At 56.0% G+C, this 12,664-nt stretch overlaps 1 protein-coding gene across 3 annotated transcripts in view; it reads left to right on the top strand.

The window, feature by feature from the left end:
• Positions 1-11,755, top strand: part of EGFL7 (EGF like domain multiple 7) — a 14,267-nt gene extending 2,512 nt beyond the window's left edge. The window contains exons 2-9 of one of the 3 annotated variants that reach the window (XM_009280630.1): positions 3,039-3,225; positions 4,939-5,061; positions 5,305-5,417; positions 6,140-6,235; positions 7,725-7,889; positions 8,787-8,851; positions 9,204-9,366; positions 11,392-11,755. In XM_009280630.1, coding sequence (XP_009278905.1) covers positions 3,146-3,225; positions 4,939-5,061; positions 5,305-5,417; positions 6,140-6,235; positions 7,725-7,889; positions 8,787-8,851; positions 9,204-9,366; positions 11,392-11,414 — 828 coding nt within the window. In that variant the 5' untranslated portion in view covers positions 3,039-3,145 and the 3' untranslated portion in view covers positions 11,415-11,755. The other 2 variants (XM_009280632.1, XM_009280633.1) reach the window with 2 other exon arrangements.
• The last annotated feature ends 909 nt before the right edge of the window (positions 11,756-12,664 follow it).

The following is a 12,664-nucleotide window of genomic DNA, read 5'->3' on the forward strand; positions in this document are numbered from 1 at the left end:
GGGCGCCGCGGTACCCGTGTCCCTGCGCCCTGCTCCGCCGTGCCCGTGTCCCTGCGCCCTGCTGCGCGGTGCCGTACCCCCGCAGCCTGCTCCGTGGTGTCCCCCTCCCTGCGCCCTGCTCCGTCGTGCCCACGTCCCCGTGCCCTGCTCCATCGCGCCCGCATCCCTGCGCCTGTGCTCCGCGGTGCCTGCATCCCAGCCTAAGCAGAGAACAGCTGGAGGTGTTTGTAAGGGAAAACCCATCTCCCTGCTGCTGCTGCTGACCCTCTCCAGCAGGGTTTGGCTCTAAGGGCACAGACCAGGTCCAGCGCGCAGTTGGGAGCAGCGGTTTCACCTGCAGAACCAGGCCAGGCTGTTTGAAAAAGTGCAGCTGTTGCGTTCTCGTGAGGGTAATTGCATCCTCTTGAGGCACTGGATTCTCTTGCACCACTTTGCAGACAGACCCTGATTCCTACTGCTGCCATCAGCTGGAGTTTTAGCCTTGGTTTCATGGGCAGAGCTGGACAAAGCACTGCTCACCCACACGGTGGGTTGTATTTTCCCGTTGGTTGCTGCGGCGGGTTAGGCAAGAGCAGACTTAGGAGGGTTACGGGAACATTTCTGGCTGGTGGGAGAGGGACCCCCGGACTCACAGGAGCACATGGCTGGCCGAGGAGACTTTGCTGCCCCCTGAAACAGCAGAAGCTCAGATGCACCCACATAGTTTCAGTTGCCAGACCATGGGGCTTCACCCCTTCATCTGAGAGACTAGAAAGGCAGTGACAAAAAAAACCTTTTTTTTTTTTCTTAATCATGAAAAGATTTGCCGTGAGTTATGTGCTTTAAAAGAGGAGTATTAGAATAGGTAGTGGCAACAGGTTGGAGGATCTTCGGTGGCTTTAAAGAGGCTGATTTTCATAAATTCATAAAAAAGACAAGTACAGACTATCCTATTTTCCACTTTTGAAACTTTTTCTGGTATGAAGCAACCATAATTTTATGACCCAGAGGGATACTCTGACCACTTGAGGTAGGGCAATGCTGCTCCATTTCAAAGCGAAAAAACAAACCGCCTGTATTTTAGGCTTGTGCCCTGCATTTCTTGCCTTCCCCGCAGGGAAAGCTCCCACAGCAGTCACGGGAATCCTGTGGGAGGACGGAGATGGTTGACAGAGTTTGACTTACACACTTCTGGAGAAGCACCGCTAATCTGGGGATCTGTGGTTGTAAGGAACATATGTGTCCCAGTATAGCCCTGGGAAAAGCCGGCTGGCTGAGCGGCAGGGAGTTAGTACGTCTCTGTACGCTAGTGTCCCTGGGATGTCTCCAGAAGGACTGGGGAGAAAGAAGGTTTCTTCACTATTTTTTTAAAACTTTCCTGCATGTCAGCCAAGATTTGATTTCCTGCTGGTGGAGATAGCACATAGTAATCATTAGAAGATGAAATTTATCGCTATGTTTGGAGGAGAATGGAGGACTACAGTCTTTACATCACCAAAATCCTCCTTACATCCTCAAAGCTGGGCTTGTACGGAGATTAAGATGGGCCCGGGCATCTGCAGTTCCCCACTGGCTGCAGCTCCATGGGAATAGCTCGTATGGCTATAGGAACAAGGTGGGCACGTTGCCATCCCTCCCTGTCCTGGAGCCAGACCCTCAGCTTGCCCGGTACCGCTGAATTCAGGGACTGAGTGAGGTCCCGATTGCGTTTTATAGCGATACAGTCGATTTGCTGTGAGGTGACACCTCCCTGTTGCTCAGCCAGGCAGAGCCGTGTGCCCTGCTTATGGACTGAGATGAGTCCCTGCCTGGGTGAGGAGGGGAAGGGGCTGCTCAGCCAGCCGTCTGCCTCGCTCAGCGTTATCACTGCATGGAAACATGCACAAGACATTTGATATTAAGGGGCAGGAAGGTACCAGGCTGGTTTATCTCCAGATGTGGGTCTGCATCTCTCCGTGCCTCAGTTTCTTCACCTGCACGTAGGAAAAGATGATACTGAGTGCCTTGGAGAAGGGCTTTGAGACCTGCAGGGTCTATAGATTCGGGATGATTATGCCAGTTATCCCCAACAACTTGTCTCGGAGTTAGGAATTGTCCCGAAGGAGTTTGGGGATGAACCTGCAATCCCCAATCCCACATCACTTGGGGATTTTAGAAAGTTTATTTGCAGCTCACCATATTTGCAGTTTCAGAAGGAGGTTTCATGTTGTCTTGCCTTCCTATAAAGTCACTCCTTTCTCAAGGTTTAATCGGAAAGACTGATTCTTTCTTTAATGGGCATATATTTAAGGTGGGTTTCTTTATTTCTTCCTCCTTGAACTGCTGCCAGCTGGAGGCCAACTGTTTTGTTTAAATCAGGTATTGTTTAAATTAGATATTGTTATTGACCTTCTTCAGCCTTGTTTCATATTTGTCCTGTGCTAGAAAATCAAAGCCTCTTTATTTGCGACTTGGTTAGTACTGACTCCGCAGACGGTACATATGGCCCTTACAGCACTTTTCTCTGGCAAGAACTTGTATTTTAAAGAGAAGAAGATCAGATTTCAGTGTGTTATGTGGTGGGAAAAGGCAGCTTTACAATGCTGTATGGATTAAGAAATTACGGGCCATTGTTTTGCCCTCGCTGTCTGGAACTGGCAGCGTATTTCATGCGACGCAGGTCCCTTCCCTGCCACTCAACAAGCGACTGCGCGACCCCCGGTGCCGTGAGAGCATCTCCTGCGTGCCGGGCCAGGCGTCACCCCGGGGTAAATCACTGCTGCACCAGTGACTTGAGTGGGGCAAAGTGGGTTTGCGCACGGAGGAGCTCCCACCTTGCCAGGGGTTCACGGGTCCCTCGTGTCCCCTCTTCCCCCGTGCTTTGGCTTGTCACAGTGCTCTGTTGCCAGCAAGTGTGCTCCTGCCCCAGCCCTGTGTGCTGCCCTTGGAGGGTCTGTGCACACCCAGTGCCGTCCCTCTGACCCTGGGAGCGGGGGCTGGCCCTGTCCCCACGGCTCCGTCAGATGTCACCGGCTGGGTACGGCCACCACACGTTCACACCGCTCTTCTCTTGGTTGCAGGGTTCCCCGCTGAAGGGTGAGACATGCGGTAGGAGCCAGCGCTTCCCACCAAAGAGCGAGACCCGGTCGTTGCCGCACAGCCCAGGGCGCCGCAGGAGGGGCAGGACATGCACCGCATTGGCTGCCTCCTCTCGGGACTCCTCTTCATCCTCAGTGTGACTAGCACGGACAGCTTTGCCTGGGCAGGGTAAGTCCCCTTTTTGTCTGTATCTCCCAGGTGCGCACTGTCGCATGCCACGGCGAGTCGCATCCCCTCCCGGTGATGAAGAGCCCTGTTCAGCCAGCTGGCTGCACGTGCCTAAGCAGCTCGCCGGGCTGGTGAGGAGGTGGGAAAAGGCTGAGCTGAGTCCTGGGGCAGCCGGGGCTCGGCAGCCCTTCGCTGGTGTTTGTTTACTTTGTCACTGAAGCGAAAAAGCCTCTCAGAGAAAATGCCCCAGCTCCATTTAGCTCCACGCAGGGGACACAAAGACACTCTGGGCTTTTTGTCCGGGAGAGTCAAAAGCTAATCAGGCCCTGAGCTGTTCATGAATTATTATTGTCTCTTTCAAGCACATCCTTGTGCAAAAATATGCGTGCAATCTTCTTATCATGCCAATCGAGCCATCAAAGGAGGATGCAGCCTCCCAGCTCTGAGAGGATGCACCGTCCAGGGGACACAGGTGTAGAAAGCCCCGGCAGGTTGTTGCTTGCCGTGCCCTGTGCTCCCTGGGATGCTGCGGCGGCTGCGGTCACGGTCCCTCAAGCCCGGGAGTGGCAGCTCCAGCAACTCCCCTTCCCTTTCCGGGAAACGGGCCCGACATGGCGCCCTGGATCCCAGCACGGCCTGGGCAGGCACAGCTCAGCTCCCGCTGGGTCAGAGCAAGCCCAGAGCTCGGTGCCCCAGTTTCTTCCCCAGCCAAAAGGAGCTCGAGCTCAACGCCCACCCCCCAGATACAGCTCACATTTTCTACAAAGTTTGTTTTTACATTGAAATACTCTCCTCTAGCGTTAAACCTTTCGCATTCTGGTCGTGACTAAAACCACAGGCTTGAATTCCTCACTCGCACGCACAGGCTGCAGCTATAGCTTTATTCTAAGTTTTGCAAAGCAAACAATTGCCATTTAAAAATTGCGTCTTCTATAGCATTAATCAGTGAGGCTGAAAGGAGTTTTCTGGAGTTAATGGAAGCCATCTGATGTCCATGCTAATTCTCAGGCTTTTTATTCTAGTTTCTAATTGGGCTGGGAGGCTGAGAGAAGTAGGTGAGTTCCTCTGTGGGACTGACCTGCTTGGGCTGGAAAACGTTGAAAAAAAGAATTTTTAACCAAGACCACTTTGGCTGTTAACCTTGGGAAAGTTTTTGACTGGATTGCAGTTATCTTAGGAAGACTGGAGGGTGACTTTCCTCTGGCCTGTGCCTTTTTGCGGTGAGCCCGACCCTTCCTGTGAAATCATTAGCTTCTTGGTGACGACAGGGGCATCCGTTTCAGGAGTGCAGAAGTCTCAGAAAGGAAAAATCCACCCAGAAAGTGAGTGATTTTAAGGGAAGGGAGGCAATGAATGGAAGGAGAACTGCTTTGAGTAAATTCCCCCTAAATCTGGGCCCCGACTGCTCTCCCGAGACGGAGGGACTGCCGGGGTGAGTGCACGAGGAGGCATCAGTGCTTTCGCGCAGGGGCTGGGGAGGAAGAGCCCATGCAGCCCGCAGCGCTCAAGCTTTGTGTCGCTGCCCCGAAACAACTTGAAGTAACCTCCCGGGTCACTCAGGCAATTAGCCGCTGCCATTTCAATAGCCCTCTGTGAAGAGGGACTGTCAGGCCATGTCTTGGGCTGGTGTAAATCGGTGGAGCCCCTTTGCCCTGAAGGGAGACGCGGTGGGTTGGGTTTTAGCCAGTGTCTGACCTACTCCCCTCTCCGCAGCCGCAGAGTCTGTGCCGCGGCGCCGCGGAACCGGGTGGCCACCTACTCCGAGTCCCACGTCCAGCCCGTCTACCAGCCCTACCTCACCACCTGCCAGGGCCACCGCCTCTGCAGCACCTACAGGTGAGGGCAGCTGCCCGCAACGCGGACCTGCTCCCTGCGAGGGAGCCGGACCCGTCCCAGCGAGGCAGCGACCAGCAGGGGCTGCGGAAGGGGGGAGTCCTGCCTTGATCCGTGGGGAAGGGGCTCCCAGCCCGTGGGCAGTGGGTGCCAGTGAAGGGGGTCTGACCCACAGGCACGGGAGCGGGATGGGGGACTTGGGGCGGATTCTCAGTCACCCGGCTCAGCCCCATCTTTGTATTGCAGGACCATCTACAGGGTTGCCTACCGGCAGGCGTACAGGCAGCTGCCCCAGCTCGCGGCCTCGTGCTGTCCCGGCTGGAGCAGAGCTAACAGCCACACGCTGAGCTGCAACAGAGGTAAGAGGCTGCTGTGCCACCCCGGTGCCAGCGCTCACCCTTCCCCCAGACCCCAGCTCAGGTCCCTGGTTGAGGGCCCGGCAGCCAGCTCTCTCATTTACTGGCACTCTGTCTGTCAGGCAGATTCTCCCTGTAGGAAAGCATTTAAATTTTCAGCATCACAACCAAATGCAGTTCAATTTCTGATTAATTCCCAGCCTTTCTCTGCTGCCTTGCAGGCCTTTTTCCTTTGGGATTGCCTATTAACTTTATAGTTACCAGAGGATAAATAAAATGAGTAAGTCCTTTCCATATAAATCAACAGTAATGGAAGAGAAATGCTTTCAGGAGGCAATCGCGATGTACAGCACAAAACAAATGCAAAACATCATCAGCTAGCCTGTCCCCAGATGAGCTCAGAGCGCAGCACCAGGGGCTTCCCAGGGCCTGCTGCCGCCCATCGGCCCTCCTCCCTGCCGGCTGTGCTGGCTGCAGGTGTCTCGGCCTCTTTCCAGGCTGCAAAACCAAGGTCCTGTTCATCCTACCCGTCCTGTGCCCTGTGCAACCCAGTCAGCTTAACCCCACTGCTCCGGGGCTGGTGCAGAGCATCCCAGCCCTGGGCTGGTGCTGGTGTGTGGGTCTGCATGTGCACTGGGTCTGTACATGCACCCACAGCAGCAGGGGAGGGAGCTCGGGACCCCCGGAGCTGCCCAGTGATGCTGTGCTTGTGTTTGGTCCCATAGCTCTCTGCTGGGTGCCATGCCAGAACGGCGGGAGGTGCGCCTTCCCCGGCAGATGCGCCTGCCTGCCCGGCTGGACGGGGCGAGCCTGCCAGACAGGTACCGGCCGCGCCGCTCCCCTCCGGGCTCCCTGTGTCGGGCCTGCCCCGCCGCTGCCGGGAGAGCTTCTCCGGGGAGCAGTGGGGCTGCCCTGGGGCTCTGGCGGTCCTCTGCCCACAGACCGACCCCTTGGTGGCAGACGGGCAGCAGCACCGTGGCTCCTCACCAAGCCTTGGCACATGCCTGGCGCTACTCAGCCCACAGAGGGGAACCAGGGTGTTACCCCTCCACACACCCACCCACCACCCCTACACGTGTTGCTCCAGGGCAGTGATGCCTGATGGTCTGGCCAGGAAAGGACGGGAAGCTTGGCTCCCAGGGGAGCTCTGACCTCCCTTTGGCTGCGTCGGTGCTCTCAGCCCTTGAGTGCAGCCCTGGCATCCACATTTTCTCTCCGCTGCTGCTCCACGCTGGATCAGCATGAGCAGAGGCTATACTCTGCCATGACTGTACAGCCAGCAAGAGGCTTTCTGCAGAGCAACTGTTACACTTGTGGTGTCAGCCAGAGATTGTGTATCTCCCAAGCTTTGTAAACTCTTGCTGTAAAGTAAGACGCCCATTTACTGTAGAGATTAAATCTGTAAACCAAAAATATCTGGGGGTGGAGGGAAAGCCTGGCGATCTCCAGGCACTGAGCTCCTCTCCAGCATGACAGCAGCCCGATGCTCCTCACCAGAGTGCAGAGAAATCGGGCAGCGTGGAGGGCAGCAGTGCTCTGCAGATCCCAGCACAGCAGCGTGGTACAAATCCCTGCCACAGCATTTCCCGGCTTTCCACCCTCCCGTAAGGCAGAGGAGGAGCATGTGGCATTGACCCATGCTGGGCCAGGCAGGGCTGAGCACATCGCTGACAGCTCCAGCGCAGAGGGGAAAGGATTTTCCCACTGCCTAAAACAGATTCGCCCGGGCGTGGGAAGCAGTTCAGCTCATTTTGCTTTGTGGGAACAGCTTTAATAACTCCCCCGTGTGAGGAGAGGTTACTGGGTTTTGTACATACTTGAAAGGCTGATAGCTTCTCGCCACGGCTGGCTGGAACCAAAACCCCGGCCATAAATCCAGGATGAGAGCCTGCGCCCGCCTGGCCAGAGCTGGAACATTTCTGACCACAGCTTTTGTTTCTGGCTCTTTTGTGGGGGGAACGGGCGGAGGGGAGGAGGCCAGATCCCCCTCAGGGTTAGCTCAGGTTTACTCCAGCCTGGTGCAAGAGGAAAGGCGGTCCCAGGTGCTGGCGGGTCTTGTGCTCACACCCTGCAGTGCTGAGAGCACCTAGAGCTTTGCCCAGCACAAACACCAGCTCGGTCTGGGGTCCCATCTCACCCTCACCCTGTGGGTCTGGGGTCCCATCTCACCCTCACCCTGTGTGAGCCCATGCGGCTCTAGCGAGGGGAGCAGGACCCCTGCTAGCGGGGCTGAGCCGTCCACGCCCCTCGCCCCCCGGTAAGCACCTCCTCACCACCCCTGTCCTCACTGAGCCGTACCTGTGGTTTCAGACGTGGACGAGTGTGCCGGCCAGAGCCACGGGTGCGGTCAGCTCTGCATCAACACGGCCGGGAGCTACCGCTGCGCCTGCCGGGACGGCTTCAGCCTCGCTGCTGATGACAAGGCGTGCCAGCCCCTGGTGCCAGCCCCCGAGCCAGAAACCTTCAGCCAAGCAGGTAACCTGTCCCCTGTTGCAGGACAGCCCCGGCTGCTCGGGGCCTTCAGCAAAAGCTGGGATTAACACTCAGCATCACAGGGTGGCTGGAGCAGGACTGGCAAAAGGCAGGAGAGGGGACAGCCAGAACCCCTCAGCTTTATTCCCAGTGACCCGGGAGTCCCTCTACGACCCAACCAACCTCCCCTGTGCACAAATCCAGCCACTGCTCCATCTGCAAGGGTGACAGAGCCCATCCGTGGTGTGCGGTGGCCGGGATGCAGCTGTTCTCTCCATCATCATCATCGTCCTTCCCACAAGGCAAGTCCGGAGCCATGAGGAGTGGCAGGCACCGCTGGTGACGGTCCATTATTACTTTTGGTACGCGCTGTGACACTTCAAACTCGTACCGTGAGTAATAATGCGCTGTGGCCAGCACGGGCATCACGTGGGAAACGCCTGGGAGAGCAGGGCACCGTCTGCATGTGCCCTGCAAGCCACCTGCCCTTATCCTGTGTCCAGGGCCCTCAGCAGGGACGATCCTTTGTGCCCACCGTGGGACAGGGCAGACCCGGATGGCAACTAATCTGATAAAACAGGCACGAAAGGCCAGGCTCTGCCAGACATCTTATCCTTTAAGTATCACCCCACTGCCTGAAAAATTCCCCGCTTTGTTGCAGGTCCTCCAGCAGCAAGGAGACGCTCGTGCGCATTAGCAGCGGGACAAGTTGCCAGTGCCTGCAGCAGGTGTTGGATCCGACTGATGCTCCAGGGGCTGGTCCCAGCGGGGCAGACCCCGGGGGCTCACTAGGAGGGGAGTGGAAAGCAGCAGAGCTTGGCCTGAGCCCTGCAGCAATGTCTCTCCCCAGCACCTTCCACTTCACCTCGGGCAATGACCTTTTCTTGGTCACTTTTTCAGGTCCCCCCAGTGAAATGAAGGAAGAGATGAAAGACCTGAAGAGCAGAGTGGAAGCGCTGGAGCAGGTGAGCTTCCAGCACACACCTCCGCCCTGCCCTCACTGCCCTGTTGCAGCTTGAGGCCGCCCTCAGCCAGCTCCCACCCCAGGTTGTGCACAGCCAGGGTTTCCCTCTGCCCTGGCTCTATTCTTAACGTCATGCTGGCCTCGTGCCGCAGCGATCCCAGCTGTGCTCCACACTGCCGGCAGCGCCCACGCAGCAGCTCTTCCAGCCCGGCGGCCCTTTGCAACTGAAGCCCCGTGAGCCGGCCGGCGTGCCGCCCCAGTGGGGTTGCACCCCAGCAGGCGACGTGCTACATCCCGCCGGGTGGTCCTCGTGGCTGGGGAGGACATGCTCATGGCCCCCCTTCTCCCTGCAGAAACTCCAGTTGGTGCTGGCCCCCTTCCACAACCTCATGCCATCTGCGCCGGAGGATGTTGGCGCAGACCCCATCAGCCGGCTGTCCCACTCCCTCCAGCAACTGGACAGAATCGACTCCCTGAGCGAGCAGATCTCCTTCCTCGAGGAGCGGCTAGAGACGTGTAAGTGCCTGGAAAAAGCAGGGCTGAAGTATTTCCCTCCACCCATACTGGCCACGGTGAGCAGATGCAGGCCAGCGAGATCAGTAACACATATGCCACTATTAATCTATATCTCCCTCGAGCTCAGCAGTCTGTAATTAATAAAAGATGAACACAAACAGCCCATTAGCTTCATTTCAAAGCTGTTTCTATGGCTGCACCATCTGACTGGCCTTGTAGCAGCCAAAAATCATAAGATCAGCACACAGAAACGTGGCTCTGGGGCAGAAGCAGAGGGAGCCCACTATGAGCAGTGGGTCATGTCTCACAATCAGCACCCTCGACAGATGTGTTCCCTTCCTGTACTGTTATAACTTAGGCCTTAGAAAAGAAACCCCAGCTCTTAGGAAATTAACAGTCCAAAAAGTCAATCAGGAGAGTTTAGGGAGCGTGCAGAAGCTGGCAGATTTACGAGCCTGGGAAGTTTTAGGCATTTCTTTTTGAAGTCTGCAGACCAGTCCTTTGCCAAGCAGTGGACCAGAGAGGGTCTCCTAAGTAACAAACTCTGAAGAAGAGACACTGGTGAGAGCTGTCATGTGTGAAATGGCTGAAGGCGGGGGGTCCTGCCTGGCGTGCTCCCCCGCGGCACTGCAGAGTGGGGCAGCATCCCCTCGGGTCCCTGAGGTGTGTGGGACGCTCTCCCTGGAGCACTGCAGCTTGACTCAAGAGTAGAGCACAAACCATATGAACACTATTTTTGATAGGCAGCTCTTTGCAGCTCGTTTTCCCGTTAAATAACGCCAGTCAAACACGTCCAGAAACTAGGCATGGCTGGGCCAGCTCAGGAGCTGGTGTACAGCTGCAGCCTGGTGCTCATGGCAGAGGGGTGAGGGTGCTTGGAAAGGCTTAAGGGGAAACTGTTCAGGGCATATCCAGTCCCAGTTCACTGCATGCAGTAATGGCTCAGATACGAAAGACTTCAAAGAGCTTGTTTGAAGACTAAGTAGCTGCAAATAGGCACTTAAAAAAATCTCAGAAAGGGGTAATCATCAGAACCACTGAGTGTTCCAGCAGACCAAGCTTCCTAGTATTGCTCTGTACATATTATTAGTGACAGCACTGAGGAATGTGAGCAGTATCACAAGGTAACATGGATTTATTCCAAGCGATGACTCCAAAGTCCTGAAATTAACTTCTGCCAAGCCTGTTCTAGCAAGCAAAACTTGTTTTTGTCCCTCTCATGGTCTTGAAAGTCCCTGGAGGACACAAGACTGTCCTTTTGTACTCCAGCAAGTACCGGGGCTTGCAGGGCATCCCACGAAGAGTTAAGTAGCCATCCATTTTCTGTGCCTTGCGAAGCATTTCACAACTGAATGCTAAGATACAACTGCACTCTCCAATTATCTGCTCAGTGGGAATGTGCGTAAGGACTAAAAAACATTTTCTCTTCTTTAAACCACCACAAGGTCAGATCTCTTTAAGCCATAACCATTTTAGCACCTCTAAGTCTGAATTACCCCCAATTCAGCACAGACTGTCAACACGCGGCTGGGACGCAGCCAGTTAGCAGCACGACAGACTCGCAACTGCACGTGGCTGGGCAGCAGCCACCTCGTGCGGTCCCTTCCCCAGCCCACAGAGCTCCCTGGGCCCTTTGGTGACCAGCAACACCTGCTTCCAATTACTGTCACACAGAGCCACCAGCTGTGTCTGCGGTGGGGACAGGCTGGTCCCAGCCTCCCGTCCTGGGGCAGCCAGAATTATTGTCACTGGCTTTCCACGTCCCCCACCTTGGGACACTTTGCACAGAACTTCCCAGGCCCGGGCGAGGCTGGCAAGGACTGCGGCATTCCAGAGAGGCGAGACCGACGCTCCCAAATGTGGCAGGACAGAACCAGCCTGGGGGTGTTTGGCAAAGGGAAAGCAGCAAGTGTGGGTGACATTCACAGAGGTTGAGGTCAACCTCATTCTTCTTGGGGAAAGAGAAACCAAACCCAGGCTAACAACGTTGCTGAATTGCTTTTTGTTTTTTTCTCATCTTCCCAGGTTCCTGCAAGAATGAACTCTAGCCGGGCGCCCGAGGAATTGGAGCAAGCTGAGTGCATCCGCAGCTCTTATCCCATTCTCCAGCCCGAGGCTGGGGACAAAGCCACATCATCTAGAGGAAGGCACAGGGTAGCAGAAGGCGGCTGGTTTCCCATCAGCATCTCCATCATTTTCTCTTCCAACTCACCTTATCAAAGGTCACGCAGTTACTTCCAAACTGGACTCCAAGCCCTCAGCATCTCACCCCCTTCCTGCTGGAGCGGCAGAAAATAAATGCCTTGCCTCGTGCAGTTAGTGCCTGTCTGGCTGTGCCAGAGAGACTGGCTGGACGTGAAGCTGTGTGGTGTTTAGCTTTGCCTGGCTTTTACTTCGCATTACCCTGGGACACATTACCTGGGTCCCGGGTTGAGCATTACCCTGGGACATTGACCTGGGACACATTACCTGGGTCCCGGGTTGAGTCACCATCCCTGGAAGTATTTAAAAGACGTGTAGATGAGGCGCTTAGGGACGTGGTTTAGTGGGCATGGGGGTGTTGGGTCGACGGTTGGACTCGACGATCTTAGAGGGCTTTTCCAACCTCAATGATTCTATGACATTTTCTCCCAGGGGAACACAGACCTGGCCCAGGCAGGACATCTGTCCCCCATGCTCCCCCTACCTGCTCCCACCCAAAGAAGGCGGGGGCAAGTCCTGCGTTTGGAGGACTATGGCCAAAAATGCCTTGTGGCAGAGGGGGCAGCCCCAAACCAGGCATCATGGCAGTGGATGGGTGCAACTAGTCCCCGCAAAGGTACTGCGCTGGCTGGGTGCAGGGAGCGGGTGCCCATCCCTGCAGCTGCTGTTCTGCTCTCTGGGACCAGCCTCCCTGCACGAGCACTGGAGGTGGGCTGGTGCCTCGCCGCTCCTTAGCGTGGCAGCTGCAGCAGCTTGCTCTGAAATTACCTGCTCCTGCTCACAGCCCCTCTGCACCATCCCTGGGCCCTACAGAGCAGTAACAAGGTTGAAGCTTTTACACGGGCCTGAAGGTGCAGAGAATCTGTTCTTACTTGCTTTAACAGAAAACCTTTCCCTCTGACGCTCCCAATCAATAGCACAGAGCAGACAGGGACAAACCTGTGCCACTCAGTAGTGCCAACAGGGTGAGGCCAAGGAGGGAGGGACAGTCCTCTCCATGCCTGGATGGGGACCGAGGCCTGGCGCACCCGTGTGTTTACACTGGCACGAGGACCGGCTGGGGGGGGGGGTGGTCTTGTCCCCACTTAAAAACACC

This window comes from Aptenodytes forsteri, unplaced genomic scaffold (assembly GCF_000699145.1).
Source record: "Aptenodytes forsteri isolate BGI_AS27 unplaced genomic scaffold, ASM69914v1 Scaffold68, whole genome shotgun sequence".
Lineage (NCBI taxonomy): Eukaryota > Metazoa > Chordata > Aves > Sphenisciformes > Spheniscidae > Aptenodytes > Aptenodytes forsteri.